Source organism: Erpetoichthys calabaricus, chromosome 13, assembly GCF_900747795.2.
Source record: "Erpetoichthys calabaricus chromosome 13, fErpCal1.3, whole genome shotgun sequence".
Taxonomy (NCBI): domain Eukaryota; kingdom Metazoa; phylum Chordata; class Cladistia; order Polypteriformes; family Polypteridae; genus Erpetoichthys; species Erpetoichthys calabaricus.
Window position 1 is genome coordinate 139,876,839 of NC_041406.2, and position 15,580 is coordinate 139,892,418.

The 15,580-nt window shown below is 45.3% G+C and overlaps 1 protein-coding gene across 1 annotated transcript in view; it reads left to right on the plus strand.

Annotated features, from left to right (window-relative positions):
- The window catches only part of ripor2 (RHO family interacting cell polarization regulator 2), a 48,696-nt gene that overhangs the window by 11,358 nt on the left and 21,758 nt on the right, over positions 1–15,580 (plus strand). The window contains exons 5-9 of the mRNA XM_051935584.1: positions 1,249–1,272; positions 3,389–3,442; positions 4,890–5,039; positions 7,847–7,910; positions 15,494–15,537. Of these exons, the coding sequence (XP_051791544.1) occupies positions 1,249–1,272; positions 3,389–3,442; positions 4,890–5,039; positions 7,847–7,910; positions 15,494–15,537 (336 nt within the window). The remainder of the gene's footprint in view (positions 1–1,248; positions 1,273–3,388; positions 3,443–4,889; positions 5,040–7,846; positions 7,911–15,493; positions 15,538–15,580) is intronic.

Consider the following 15,580-nt stretch of genomic DNA (forward strand, 5'->3'; position numbering starts at 1 on the left):
AGATCAAGCGCGGGTAAAACGCGTGTCGAAAGAAACCTCTCAGTCCAAAAGTTCGTTTTAAAAATATTTAGTGAAAGTTAAAAGAAAATAGGGCGGCACGGTGGCGCAGTGGTAGCGCTGCTGCCTCGCAGTTAGAAGACCCGGGTTCGCTTCCCGGGTCCTCCCTGCGTGGAGTTTGCATGTTCTCCCCGTGTCTGCGTGGGTTTCCTCCCACAGTGCAGGTTAGGTGGATTGGCGATTCTAAATTGGCCCTAGTGTGTGCTTGGTGTGTTTGTGTGTATCCTGCGGTGGGTTGGCACCCTGCCTTGTGCCCTGTGTTGGCTGGGATTTGCTCCGGCAGACCCCCGTGACCCTGTGTTCGGATTCAGCGGGTTGGGAAATGGATGGATGGATAGTTACACACATAGAATAAAAAGGCAAAAAAAAAAAAAAATGTATCTTCTCTAAACTTAGCTTTTCTTGAGAAACTTTAGTTATTTCTGTACTTAAAAGTTCTTCACTTCTTCTTCTATACTTAAAGACTCTTAGCTTCTTCTTCTGTACGCTTTAAACGTACAGCACAGCACATAAATGAAGTGCCGTTTTCTTACATATTTACTTCACACAATCAAAAGGCCCGTAGGCCGGTTGGCCTTCCGCACCTTACACATGGCAAGGCTGGTCACTAACTGAAGAATAATGTTTACCCAAAGCTGTTAGAAATGGCAAGAATATACCAATACGATTCTACTTACGGGGGTTATAGGAACCCTGCGGTGGGTTGGCACCCTGCCTTGTGCCCTGTGTTGGCTGGGATTGGCTCCAGCAGACCCCCGTGACCCTGTGTTCGGATTCAGCGGGTTGGAAAATGGATGGATGGATGGTTATAGGAACCTCCCATAGATTATGCATTGTCATCTAGTAAAATATTCATGAATCTTCTAGAACTAGGAAAATGGCTCTTACACAGCACGTTGTAGAAATCTGATGTGAGTGAACCCTCTGAGTGACGTCAGTTCAAGTGCTCATCCATGCACCATATTGCAGCATACAGGACTGTGGTGCGACATAAACAGAAGCAGTAAAGAACTACAGTATACTATAAATCGATGAAATAAATAATAAATAACAGGTAGTGCCTTCCCTCTGAACATCATAATGTGTGACACATGTGACGTGTGACAGTGTTCACATGCGTGTTGAGTGACTGGCATGGTACGTCACAATGAGTGCCTCCTGCTGAACTCTTTCTCCGTTTTCCTTTTGCAGGGTGTCCTTTACGATCTCCATAAGGTAAGCCTTAATACAGTAACCCCCCCCCCCCCACTTCCCTTTTAAAATGTTAATTTTGATTTTGTATTAATATTCAGTAATCCCAGCGTTGGCACCGCTGGATGGCATTGCTGCCTCACAGCTCGAGGACCACCTCAGTCACCGTCTCTGTGGAGTCTGCATGTTCTCCACGTGTCCGTCTCCACCTCACATGCAGTGCCTTGAAAAAGTTTTCAGCCCCCTCCCCAAACCCCCCCCAATTTTCTCTTCACGTCTTCTAGCCCTGGCAGTGGGATCCGTCAGACTGGGAGTTTTTATTTGTAAATCAGACTCTCTTTCTCCCAGGTTGCCCTAAAAACAGAAGTGTCGACAGTTTGTGAAGTTCCATCCCCCTGTTTAGGACTCACCTGGCCCCCCCCCCCCCCCCTTTCAGCAAGTCGTAATTTTGATAACTCTCCAATTATTTTGCACAACATGATGGCGTGAGATTTTTCCATTCCTTGCCTGTACGTTTGTAGTTGGGCAGCAGTTTTGGGGTCTCGCCACCAATGGGGTTAAGGTCAGGACTGCAGGGGCCACTCCAGGATTTTCATTTTCTTCATGTTAGGCCACTCCATTGTTAGGGTCTTCTCTCTCCCCGGATGAAGCTTTCGGGCCGAGAGCAGCAGGTTGTCCTCCTTGGCTTGTCTGTGTGTGTGTGTGTGTGTGTGTGGAGCATTCATCTTCACACCACCAGTGCCACAACATGGTGCTGCCACAGTGCTGATGGTGGCACCTGGCTGATGTGCCATGTTAGATTTAAGCCACACACACCCCCTTTAGCGTTGGCAATGCCTAATTGGGCCTTGTGTGTGTGATGGGTGTGTCCACCTAGCGGTGGTCCGAGGACTTGTCCAAGTGTTCCTCCTGCTTGCTGGGATAGGCTCCAGCTCCCCCACCACCCTGCTCAGGATAAAAGCTGGTTTAGAAAATGGATGCACGAAGTTCTATTTTAGTCCCATCAGACTTTCTGCCACCTCTCTGCAGGATCCTCCATAAAGGCCCCTTATTGTTGAGCCACAGATGTCCACCTCCCAGTTGGGCGACCACTGGCGACAAGTGGCATTCTTGTTCACTGGTCTGACCTGGCAGTGTGCCTAAAGTTTCACATTTTTGACACTTCTGTATGGTGGTCTGCTCCGTGCCTTTCAGGTGGTCTCGTCTCCTTCTCCAGACCTGTAGCTCAATCCCCAACTTGCTATAAATGCTCTTTGGTCTTCATTTTTGGTTTTCTCTACCATACCAGACAGACGGGGTGATGAGCAAGCAGGTGGAGACCACCAATAATCTGGGTAATGCAAAAGGAGGTGGGGGGGGCTAACAAAGGGGAGGAAGACTTTTGAAACCTCATCATTTGGTTTTTTTAAAATCAAATTACTGAATGGTTTCCAGTTTGATTATCTGGATTTCGCATCATGGACACTGTGTGGTGGATCAGCTGGAAAATTTCTTCCTTTAATAAAAGTTTGGAGATGACAAAATGGTGTGATAAAGAGACCAGAGAGACAGATTAAGGGTTGGGGAGCCGTCGTCCTACACCGTAGGTGAACCAGAATATTCGCTTCTTCTTGTACAGAGTGTGAGAATTAGCAAACACTTTGGGCAATCATACCGGAAAGGCGGCTGGTTTTTATGGCGGATGGACCAGGAATGAGATGACGTGGATGGGATGGGACGGAGATGATGTCATCAGAGGGCGACCGGGTTGAAGTCGTCACGTGGGGACGGCTGGAATGCGGAAGGGTCTTCCTTGTTCGTGTTTATTTATTAGCAGAGACTTCACGTATCTGAATTTGTCTGTTCTTCCGTCTTTCTGATGAACAAAGGAGAGAAGTGTTGGTGCGCCATCTTATAACCCCGTCTGGGGAGTTTCAGCACCCCACTGGTCCTTTTGGCTGCCCCCTAATCACACGTATGTGACAATGGTAACATAGCGTGGGGGCTGAATACTCTTCCAAGGCCCTGTATGGGTGGTGTGATAACAGAATGAGGGCAGCACACAGCAGACTGGCACCCCGTCCAAGGTGGGCAACCTGCCTTGCAGGATTCAGCAAATGAGCGGATGCTGACGCGTTAACTTTTGCCTTCTGTTTTACAGCAAATTAAAACGCTTGAGCGCTGCATCAGGAGACTCGAGTTCCACATTAGTAAGGTAGGAGTCGTTTTGTACATCAAAGTTTTTGATTAAAAAGAACACAATTTTGGATTTAATGCAGAGGGGTTTCTATTGCAAGTTTCCTTCCGTCTCACCTCACCTCATCCACTTTATCCAGTGAGGTTCATGGTGGCAGCAAGCCAGGCCTCCCCGTCCCCACAGATAAAGATTCCAGCTCTTCCAAGGCAGCTGAGAGATATAATCCCTGCCATGTGTCCTGGTCCTGCCACAGGGTCTCCACATGGTAGGAAGTGCCTGGTGCAGTTTCAGGGGGATCCACCCAAGGGGGCATCCTTACGATATGCCAACACCACCTCAGCTGGCTCACCTCGATCTGGAGGAGAACCAACTCTACTCTGAGCTTCTCATCCCTAACATGGAGTGTCAGCCCAGCCACCCTGAGAGGAGAACCTCATTTCTGTCACTCGTAGTTGACCTTCATTACCAGGAGCTCTTGGCCGTAGCTGAGGACAGGGATGTGGATTGGCTGGTAAACCGAGGATTTGGCCTTAAGACTCTGCTTCACCGCCGTAGACCAGTAGAGCATCTTCAGAACACACTGCCACCGCTCCATTTCCCTTGTCCGGCTCATGTTCCCTGTTCTCCATCACTCATGAACAAAATCCTGAGATACTTGAACTTCTCCACAAAGGTCGGTGGTCCCATCCGGAGAGAGCAGTCCACAGAGCCACGACCTCGGACTTGGAGGTGCCAGTCCTCACTCCCGCCATTTCACACTCGGCAGTAGCAGCGATAGATGGCACCGACTCACAGTGTTTGGTTGTCAATTATTTATTACGAATCACAATTTATTATTGATTTATTGTTATATTTTATCGCTAATTTTTTTCACTCCCTCTGAGGTTTTGAATGGTGGTGAATTCATTTTTTTTTTTATCTGTGGTAGTTTATAGTGTTTCGTTCTTTAGGACTTTTGATTTCTGGGCTACGTATCGGAGGTTAGACGGCAGTTCTTTGGATTTCCAGTTACGATGGCTGCTCTGATTACAGACCACGTGTCCTATTCTGGTCCTTTTGTTTCTTTATTCAGCACATCCCACAGAACAGGACATGCAAGCTGGTGCCCTGTGACAAACGACACATCACCAACATGGCCAGCGCACTTCTACATAAGCCTAACAAGGCCTGGCATCCCATTTACGCCCAGGATAAGCAGCCCTCCTTCACGATCTCCGATGAACTTGTGGCTTTATGTTATCAGCTAATGCAAAGCTTCATGCTGCTGAGCTCAATGGGTGGGCACTCGATCTCCGTGATATTTTGAGCTGCCATGACAGGCTTTGGCTAAGCGGGAGTCACCATTGTTTTCCGTTTTGTAATTCTGCTTACCAGAGTCGAGATGAAGTGATCAGCAGCGACGACGGCCCCAACTCCCATATCCCGTTCCTCACATGTTTCCTGATCTGTGCTTATTGATTTCCAGGTGGATGAACTCTACGAAGCTTTCTGCATTCAGAAGCGACTTTACGATGGAGCCTGCAAGATGAAGCTCGCCTTTTCTGTCTCGCCATGCACCAAACGTGCCCGGGAGAGTTTGGCGGAGATCAGCAGGCTTCAAAAGGAATACAGGGAGGTATGCAAGAAAAAAAAATCAAATCAAAGGTTCAAGTAGCAGCAGCAGCAGCCACAACACCACGTTCCGCTAGAGAAACACTTCACTGGTCAAAATCCCAGCCATTTTCTTATTCAGTGACTGCTTCTGCTTTTCCAGTGGCGGTTAGTTGGTTTTATGGGCTCATCTCAAGCCTGGAAATGGTGTGCCGGTAATTTAAGTCAGCTGGAAGCAGCTAATGGGATTAGACATCCACCCCGAGTGATCATCCACTCGTTTATCGAGTCCCGCTTAATCCAATTTGGAATCCTAGGAAGATGCAGCCCTGGCCAAAGCACACTGGATGATTGCATTTACACACACAAGTTAGAGCCACAGGTGGAAAAGCAGAGCAGTCCGAGAAAACGTCATGGAGGCCTGGGTTTAGACAGCTGCAGAGCGTCATTTCTGTCACACAAACGGGGGACAGGGACATTCTTACTTGCATGTGCCATGTGAAGAAGAAAGTGCCAGCTCCACAAAGACCACGATCTGGCCGGGATTCAAACCAAGTGTTGTAAAGATCCAAAGCAGATGTGCCAATCACACTACTGCAAAACCCTCACGCGAGAAGAGTGACACGTCACATCCGTACACCTTAGTTCACACTAACCTTGGGGACATACAAAATAAAAGAACATCCTGAGTGCCAGAGGGCTGCTTATCAGCAACTTCCTTGGTGTCTGAGTGAAAGTTAAAGAGATGCAAAGAACACAAAGGTAGATAGCAAGAATTTAATTTTAGTGTAGTAGGCAGGATTAGATAGATAGAATTTAATTTTAGTGTAGTAGGCAGGATTAGATAGATAGACAGACAGAATTTAATTTTAGTGTAGTAGGGAGGATTAGAAAGAATTTAATTTTAGTGTAGTAGGCAGGATTAGATAGAATTTAATTTTAGTGTGGTAGGCAGGATTAGATAAATAGAATTTAATTTTAGTGTAGTAGGCAGGATTAGATAGTTAGAATTTAATTTTAGTGTGGTAGGGAGGATTAGATAGTTTAATTTAGTGTAGTAGGCAGGATTAGATAGATAGAATTTAATTTTAGTGTAGTAGGCAGGATTAGATAGTTAGAATTTAATTTTAGTGTGGTAGGGAGGATTAGATAGTTTAATTTAGTGTAGTAGGCAGGATTAGATAGATAGAATTTAATTTTAGTGTAGTAGGGAGGATTAGATAAATAGAATTTAATTTTAGTGTAGTAGGCAGGATTAGATAGATAGAATTTAATTTTAGTGTAGTAGGCAGGATTAGATAGACAGAATTTAATTTTATTGTAGTAGACAGGATTAGATAAATAGAATTTAATTTTAGTGTAGTAGGCAGGATTAGATAGATAGATAGACAATTTAATTTTAGTGTAGTAGGCAGGATTAGATAGATAGAATTTAATTTTAGTGTAGTAGGCAGAATTAGATAGATCAATAGATAGATGGAATTTAATTTTAGTATAGTAGGCAGAATTGGATAAATAGAATTTAATTTTAGTGTAGTAGGCAGGATTAGATAGAATTTAATTTTAGTGTAGTAGGCAGGATTAGATAGACAGAATTTAATTTTATTGTAGTAGGCAGGATTAGATAAATAGAATTTAATTTTAGTGTAGTAGGCAGGATTAGATAGATAGATAGATAGATAGATAGATAGATAGATAGATAGATAGATAGATAGATAGATAGATAGACGGAATTTAATTTTAGTGTAGTAGGCAGGATTAGATAGAATTTAATTTTAGTGTAGTAGGCAGGATTAGATAGATATAATTTAATTTTAGTGTAGTAGGGAGGATTAGATAGAATTTAATTTTAGTGTAGTAGGGAGGATTAGAAAGAATTTAATTTTAGTGTAGTAGGCAGGATTAGATAGAATTTAATTTTAGTGTGGTAGGCAGGATTAGATAAATAGAATTTAATTTTAGTGTGGTAGGCAGGATTAGATAAATAGGTGGATAAGAATGGTGCTATATAATAATAGAGATATAAAAGGCACTATATAATAAGATTGTCAGAAAGGGCACTATATAGTGGATACACATTAAATTACATATTACATTGGATTGATGTAAAGGTGCTATATGTTAGCTAGGAAAGGAATTATATAGTGATATGACAGAAGCATGATAGATAGGAAAGGCTGTATATACTACACAGATAGATAGAAAAGACATTATAAAATAGTTAGAATAAACCATTATGTAATTGATGGACAGACAGAACGGGTAACATACAATGGACAGATATAAGCAACACTATATAATAGATGATAATGATAATAATTTATGCTTATATAGTATTTCTCTAACCCTCGCTACAGTATGTCTTTACGTACTGTTGAATGTCTTCAGCTCCCACCCAGATGAAGCGATGGCAGCCATTGTTGCGGCAGTACATTCAGCACACCTTAGCTATTAGGTGGTGATGGGGTGACAGAAGACACTGAGGGGATGATTAGGAGGTCACAATGACCAGGCAGGCAGACAGACAGGTAAATCAAGTGGCGTAACTATAGGCAGTTGCAGCAGGGTCCACAGAGCTGGGGGGACTGGTGGTGTCTCCGTGGCTGATGGCCCTGCACACTTGATATCTCGATGTGGGGGTCTTACTGTTATTATCTTCCCCACCACTTAATAAAGCTTTATTAGAACAATCTATTATTTCATGCTTGATGTGTCTCACGGGTGGGGGGCATGTTTTAAAATGGACTGAATGTAATTTCACCTTCTGACTATCAGAGAAGTGTTGAGTTCATGAATCCCAGGTGACTCGTGTGTCTCGTTTTCTTTTCACAGAACATGTGCACCATTGAAGGGGAGCTCCAGAACCTGTTGGGAGAATTCCACATTAAAATGAAAGGTCGATATGACGACGGGTAACCTTTTCTCTTCAGAAATGCTTTTAGATTGGCGGCGCGTGCTGAACGCTCTCTAATGATTGTGTCCATAAACTCAAGTGGCCTCCATTACCTTTAATTTTGTAACATTTGAAGAAGGTGAGTCAACAATTCTCAGTCGACTGCGCTTGTTTTCGTTAATAGCGACTCTTTATCACAGACTAACTGTGAAAGCAGGCAATAATAATCATAATAATTAACATGTCAGCCGAGGTGATGTGATGGTCCCAACTGTGCAATAAATGAGGACTTGCAGTAAAAGTGTAGTCCTGGAAACATAACCTTTTACAACTTTTTTTTTCCCAAATCGTGAATACGTGTGGCTTCCAGAATATTTCTTTCGGGCCCATGCATTTTTTTTTTACTTTTAAACCATCCACCCTTTAATTGATCAGGGTCCGTTTTCAAAATTTGTGACGTGATTTCCTGTTTAAGTCTTTAGTGTTTCCGATTTCTGACTATTGGTGGCAGTTTTTGGATTAATCAGACAGTCTCGGCTCAGTTCCACACACCCGTTTAATCTTCAGCTCCTCGTCTTTCCTCACTGATTGCGTCTCGCTTCCATCCTCCATGGCAGCACACCGGCGGGCTTATTTTATGGCTTGTCGCAGGTCTTTCAAAGTATGTCACTTCAGAACTGGCAGATATTCAGTACCATCGTAAATGTGTGTAGAACACATCGTTCTCAAAGGTGTTAATTTATTAAAGTCTGTCCACACACAAGAAGCTCGTCAGGCCTCCAGATAAACTCGAGAATGTGTACCAAGAACCAGGCTGCCCTCTTCCGGCCCTTCGAGGAATTACAACTTTACGTTTTGTCCGAAGAAGAAATGTTCCAACATACAGTATTAGTAAATGAATTATCCACGCAATTTTTTTCATCTGTTAATTGCCCCGAGTTGTTTGTTGTGATGACGGAGAAAAAGATTTAATCTGACGCTTTCATGGATTTTCCAGAAGTGATTTATTTAACATTGTTTTAGCTCAGATGTCACATTGCGAGTGTTACGGTACAGTCTTGGCCGTTGCCCTGACTCAACTTTGTGCCTTGTTTTTTTAATCTTTTTGTTGTTTAAATATTTTTACTAGCCGCTGTAACTTTCGAAAAACAGACAACGGAAGAATTAAAAAAATATTTGCTATCACTTATCATGCGTGTACCCTCAGCGCCTTTCCTCTCTATTTGCATGTGCGAACGTCTTTTCAGCGGCGCTCCTTTTCTCGAGCCCGATCCCGTCGGACTTTCTTGTCAGGCTCTGTCATCATTTTCGAGGCTCCAAATGTCCGCTTTTAACACTTGCAGTCTTTGCGGGCGACTCTCTCTGCGTGGCTCACACACCTGAACTGCTCTGCGTGCGTTGCCATCTTTCGTCACGTGACAGCACCAAAGCCAAAGTGACCAATCACATTGCTCCTTAGTACTGACCGCACAGACTTTACTGTTTTATTATATACCAGCAAGCCCGCGATTCTCGAAAGAATCGCAAATCCAAGAATGGCAATCACTTTCTGTTCCCTCTGATACTTGAAGGGATGAAATATCATGGAGGGTGGGTGCGTCCCGGGAAAGTTCATTTAATTAAATAAACATATTTGTTTTTCTATGGCTGTGTCGTCAGCGAGAAGTCGCTGTGTTTCCGTCAGTTGTTTCTTTTTGGAGCCGTGACTCCCGTTAGCTATACGGCGTTTACTGTCAGGAATTATAATCGCGCTTAACTTCTTTACAGTATATACAACATTTGTAGTAAAGATGGTGTCTTGTCCTTGGTATGGAGTATTTACAACCTTAACTTTAACGTCACATGAACGCCGAACTGTAACACTGTAATGTGATTCAAATATGCTGTGTAGTCTGGACCTCTGGGGTTTCCGTACTGTAATACTGTAATGTGATTGAAATATGCCTGAATCCTCTCGTTTTTGTTTTCTCTGTGGCGGGCTCGTTCCAGTGCGGCAGTGCGCGTGCGCCTCGATACGCCCTGCGCCCGGCGTCCAAATCCGGTTTACAACCTTCGGTTATTAATATGGATTAGATGGATCGATAGATATCCATCCATCCATCCATTTTCCATCCCGCTGAATCCGAACACAGGGTCACGGGGGTCTGCTGGAGCCAATCCCAGCCAACACAGGGCACAAGGCAGGAAACAATCCTGGGCAGGGTGCCAACCCACCGCAGGACACACACAAACACACCCACACACCAAGCACACACTAGGGCCAATGTAGAATCACCAATCCACCTAACCTGCATGTCTTTGGACTGTGGGAAGAAACCGGAGCGCCCGGAGGAAACCCACGCAGACACGGGGAGAACATGCAAACTCCACGCAGGGAGGACCTGGGAAGCGAACCCAGGTCCCCAGATCTCCCAACTGCGAGGCAGCAGCGCTACCCACTGCGCCACCGTGCCGCCCCATTGATAGATATTCTGCTATTAATTATGTTTTGTATTTCATTCACTTCATTTTTACGTAATTGTTTTTTTCGGTTATGTAAGGCAACTACAGCGCCTTCAGAAAGTCTTCAGACCACTTTTGCTTTTCTCACATTTTCTTATGTCGTGGCATCCTGCTAAAATCGTTTCCGTTCGTTTTTTCACTCATCAAGTGACATTCAGAATGACGAATCAAAAACCGACATTTAGACATTTTTGCAAATTTCTTAAAAATGAGTTTTCAGTACCACTCCATCCTCAGTCCCAGTACCTGAGGACCCACCCCAGGCTGCGGGGAAGAATCTGGAACTGGCCTGACATCTGATAATACAATAAATGTCCAGTAGCGGAGTTCAAATTTAAAATGATTACAGCAATTGAATCGGCCGCTTGCATTTTATTTGACAACAAGTAAGTGGGCCTAATCTTCGGGTCCTAATCAGGTGCTCATTGCATATTCATGGTCACGGAGGAAATGACAGACGAAAGCCGCTTAGCGATGTTAAGGGCGCCCGGCACCATCAGAGGCCTGTCTGTCTCTTTTATGTTTGAACAAATGAACGACCGCAAATTGGATAGCGAGAGCCGCAGAGGAGCCGAGCGAGCGAGCGCTCAAACGGTTATTATGTCCTCACTTTCCCCCCTTCACAATGGCACCGCACATGGTCATTAAGTGGGCGTACAGTGGCTGACATCCTCGAGGAAGCGGGGGGCAAAGTGGAGCCAGCTGGAGTGGGGCTGGAGACGTTGTTAGAAGTTAACGAGTTTGCTTGAAGTGATGTTTGTTTATGGTGACAGAGAAGCGCGTTTCACGTTCGCTGTCATTATTGTGAAAAGAAGACATAACGGGATCATCTGTGCACGAGATGGCGCTTCTTTGTTTTATTGATATTGACTTATAAACATGTGTTACTCCTCTGTTATGTTGTAAAGGAAAGATAAAATACGAGTTGGGGCTCCCGCCGGAAACTCTCGCTTAATTTAGCGTTTCTTAATCAATGGGTCGTGAGTTTTTTTTTTATATATATAATGTTCCGTTGGTCACAGCGGTTCGACATTGTGACAGTCGTGCTCGTTGATTCGTGAAGGAGGACCACACACCCCCTTCCTGTTATGACAGATTGCGGTCGATTCACCAGGAGTTCGCAAACCTCATTTGGCACTAACACCCCACAAGGTGGAGTAAAACGGCAGCTCATCGAGTCACAAGAAAACCGAGGCAACAATAGCACTCTGGCGCCCTCTAGTGTCACCACAGTGCAATAAGACCCGAGCTGCGGGAGCTTCGCCTTCTCTCTGCACGTCTGCCGGTTAATCTTGTAGCTGACTGTGTTGAAGAGATGAAGGTGTCCCATCCCATAATCATTACGGTAATGTAAGGTGGTGTAGCTAGGGGGGGGACATCTGTCCCCGGGCGCAGCATCCAGGGGGCGCCGAAATGATGTTCCCCATTGCATTTTGGCAAACAGGAGGGGGTGCGAAATCTTCAGTTGTCCCCGGATGCTGAAAACCCTAACTACGCCTATGTTGACATTACCCCGATGTACTGTAGGCCCGATTAAGACCCCCCCACCGGCCCCTGGGTGACTTACCTCCTCAAAAGAGAGTTAATTATACTTTTGACAATGCAGCACACAGACACCTACCTGGTCATTTTATACAGTGCTGCATTTTTCACTTTTGATTTCAGTCCAAGACTTTCATCAAGTGGAGGGGATAGCAACTGTTTGGTTTGGGGGCTGGGGGGACATTTCAACTTACGGTTGATCATTTAGGCAACTCCCAGAAACTCAATCGCTTAGTCAACTCGCAGATACTCAGTCATTTCATTGGTCCTGGTCTGACTGGTCATTCGGTGCACGGAGTGGTCAAGTCGCCTCTTGCTGCCACAGACCTCCACCTTTGCATTATGCCCACCTCCGTAAACCAAGCTAAAAACAAAGGATTTAAATTAATGAGATCAGCCGACTCGCTTCATTCTTTCAAAAAATCAACAACATCAAATGCATTTCTTCGGGAAGCCATTGAACTTGCGCGGAGTGTTTGACCCTTCGTGACGTTTACCTTCTCTGTCTAGACGCTCACGATGATTCATATCTGTATCAGCAATTCAGGTTTTTCTTTTCTAAAATTTTATATTTTACCTTTTATTCTGGTTTATTGTCCCTTACTCAATTCCATCCATCCATCCATCCATGCATTGTCTCCCGCTTATCCGAGGTCGGGTCACGAGGGCAGCAGCTTGAGCAGAGATGCCCAGACTTCCCTCTCCCCAGCCACTACTTCTAGCTCTTCCGGGAGAATCCCGAGGCGTTCCCAGGCCAGCCGGGAGACATAGGCCCTCCAGCGTGTCCTGGGTCTTCCCCGGGGCCTCCTCCCGGTTGGACGTGCCCGGAACACCTCACCAGGGAGGCGTCCAGGAGGCATCCTGATCAGATGCCCGAGCCACCTCATCTGACTCCTCTCGATGCGGAGGAGCAGCGGCTCTACTCTGAGCCCCTCCCGGATGACTGAGCTTCTCACCCTATCTTTAAGGGAAAGCCCAGACACCCTGCGGAGCGACTCATTTCAGCCGCTTGTATTCGCGATCTCGTTCTTTCGGTCACTACCCATAGCTCATGACCATAGGTGAGGGTAGGAACATAGATCGACTGGTAAATTGAGAGCTTCGCCTTGCGGCTCAGCTCCTTTTTCACCACAACAGACCGAAGCAGAGCCCGCATTACTGCGGACGCCGCACCGATCCGCCTGTCGATCTCACGCTCCATTCTTCCCTCACTCGTGAACAAGACCCCGAGATACTTGAACTCCTCCACTTGGGGCAGGATCTCGCTACCAACCCTGAGAGGGCACTCCACCCTTTTCCGGCTGAGGACCATGGTCTCGGATTTGGAGGTGCTGATTCTCATCCCAGCCGCTTCACACTCGGCTGCGAACCGATCCAGAGAGAGCTGAAGATCACGGCCTGATGAAGCAAACAGGACAACATGATCTGCAAAAAGCAGTGACCCAATCCTGAGCCCACCAAACCGGACCCCCTCAACACCCTGGCTGCGCCTAGAAATTCTGTCCATAAAAGTTATGAACAGAATCGGTGACAAAGGTGACAAACTTACTCAATTCCAATGTTTTATATGTCCTGCCCATCCATTTTCCAATATGCTGAGTCCGAACCCAGAGTCACGGGGGTCTGCTGGAGCCAATCCCAGCCAACACAGGGCACAAGGCAGGAACCAATCCAGGGTAGGGTGCCAACCCACCACAGGACACACACATACACACACACAATTGGGACAATTTTGGAATCACCAATGCACCTAACCTGCATGTCTTTGGATTTTGGGAGGAAACCGGAGCACCCAAACATGGGGAGAACATGCAAACTCCACGCAAGGAGGACCCAGAAAGCGAACCCGGGTCCCCTAACTGCGAGGCGGCAGCGCTATTATCTATCTTTATTTAGTGTCTTACACAGATATTATTTGTATCCTATGTTGTATATACCTGGTTGTTCTTTCTGAATTTCTGTGACACGCTTTGAGCATGGGAAAGGCGCTAAATAAATAAAATGTTTTGTTAATATTCTTATTGGCTGACATGGTGGCCTAGTGCCTTGCAGTAAGGAGACTAGGGTTCACGTCACGCATGGAGCTTGCATGTTCTCCCCATGTCTGTGTGGGTCTCCTCCAGGAGCTCCAAGTTCTTCCTGTTGTCCAAAGACGTGCAGGTCAGGTGGATTGGCAGCACTAAATTGGCCCACTCTGTGTGTGTGGCTGCTGTGTGTTGTGAAGGACTGGCACACTGTGTAGGGTTTGTTCCTGCCTTGCACCATATGCTTGCCCCCTGCAAGACCCTGGTCTGGATTAAGCAGGATAGAAAATGACATGACCTGATTATTTATTATCTGTTATTCTTGTATATGATGCACTTAATCACCTCAGCTGGTTAAGTTTGCAGATGATACCAAGATAGGTGGATTAGCAGATAATTTGGAATCCATTATATCATCACAGAAGGACTTGGACAGCAGACAGGCTTGGGCAGATTTGTGGCAGATGAAGTTTAATGTCAGTAAATGTAAAGAATTACACATAGGAAGTAAAAATGTGAGGTTTGAATACACAATGGGCGGCCGGAAAATCGAGAGTCCACCTTATGGGAAGGATTTAGGAGTCACAGTGGACTCTAAGGTATCAATTTCCAGACAGTGTTCAGAAGCCATTAAGAAGGCTAACAGAATGTCAGGTTATATAGCGCCTTGATGTGTGAAGTCCAAGTCACAGGAGGTTCTGCTCAAGCTTTATAACACACTGGCGAGGCCTCATCTGGAGTCCTGTGGGCAGTTTGGGTCTACAAAAAGGACATAACAGCACAAGAAGAAGTCCAGAGAAGAGTGACAGGGCTGATTCAGGGCTACAGGGGATGAGTTATGAGGAAAGATTAAAAGAGCTGAGCCTTTATAGAGATGAAGAGGAGACCTGACTGAAGTGCTTAAAATTATGAAGGTAATGAGCCCAGTGGATTGAGACGGTGACTTTAAAATGACTTCATCAAGTACTCGGGGACACAGTTGGAAACTTGTTAAAGGGAAATTTCACACAAACATTAGGAAGTTTTCCTTTACACAAAGAACAACAGACACTTGGAATAAGCAACCAAGTAGGGTGGTAGACAGTAAGACTTTAGGGACTTTCAAAACCCGACTTGATATTTTTTGGAAGAAATAAGTGGAGAGGACTGGCGAGCTCTGGTGGGCTGAATGGCCTGTTCTCGTCTCAAGTGTTCTGATGTTGTACTGAATTAAGCCATTTAATTTCTTATAAACACCCCGAATTTGGGCAGCTTACTCTAATTCAGACGTCTGTGAATTTTTGGGTGGCACTGTTTGTGTGTGTGTGTGTGTGTGTGCGTGTGAGTGCCCTGTGAGGCTTAGACGCTCGTCGAGCACTGGGGTTGCTGGGATAGGCTCTCATCTCTGCAATCCTACACCACGTTTAAGTGGGTTTGACTGTGGACTGATAGGCTTTAAAATAAAACAAAGTAGCGCCTGTTAATAAATACATTCAAATGTGGATTTACTTGCTTTTCTCCGATTGTGTCCATGCACAGGTCTTGCTGGCTTTGCTCGTCTCTGCCCAGGAGATCAGTACGAAGTAAGTGCCGCCTTTAGTTCACTAAAAAAGTTTATTCAAACGT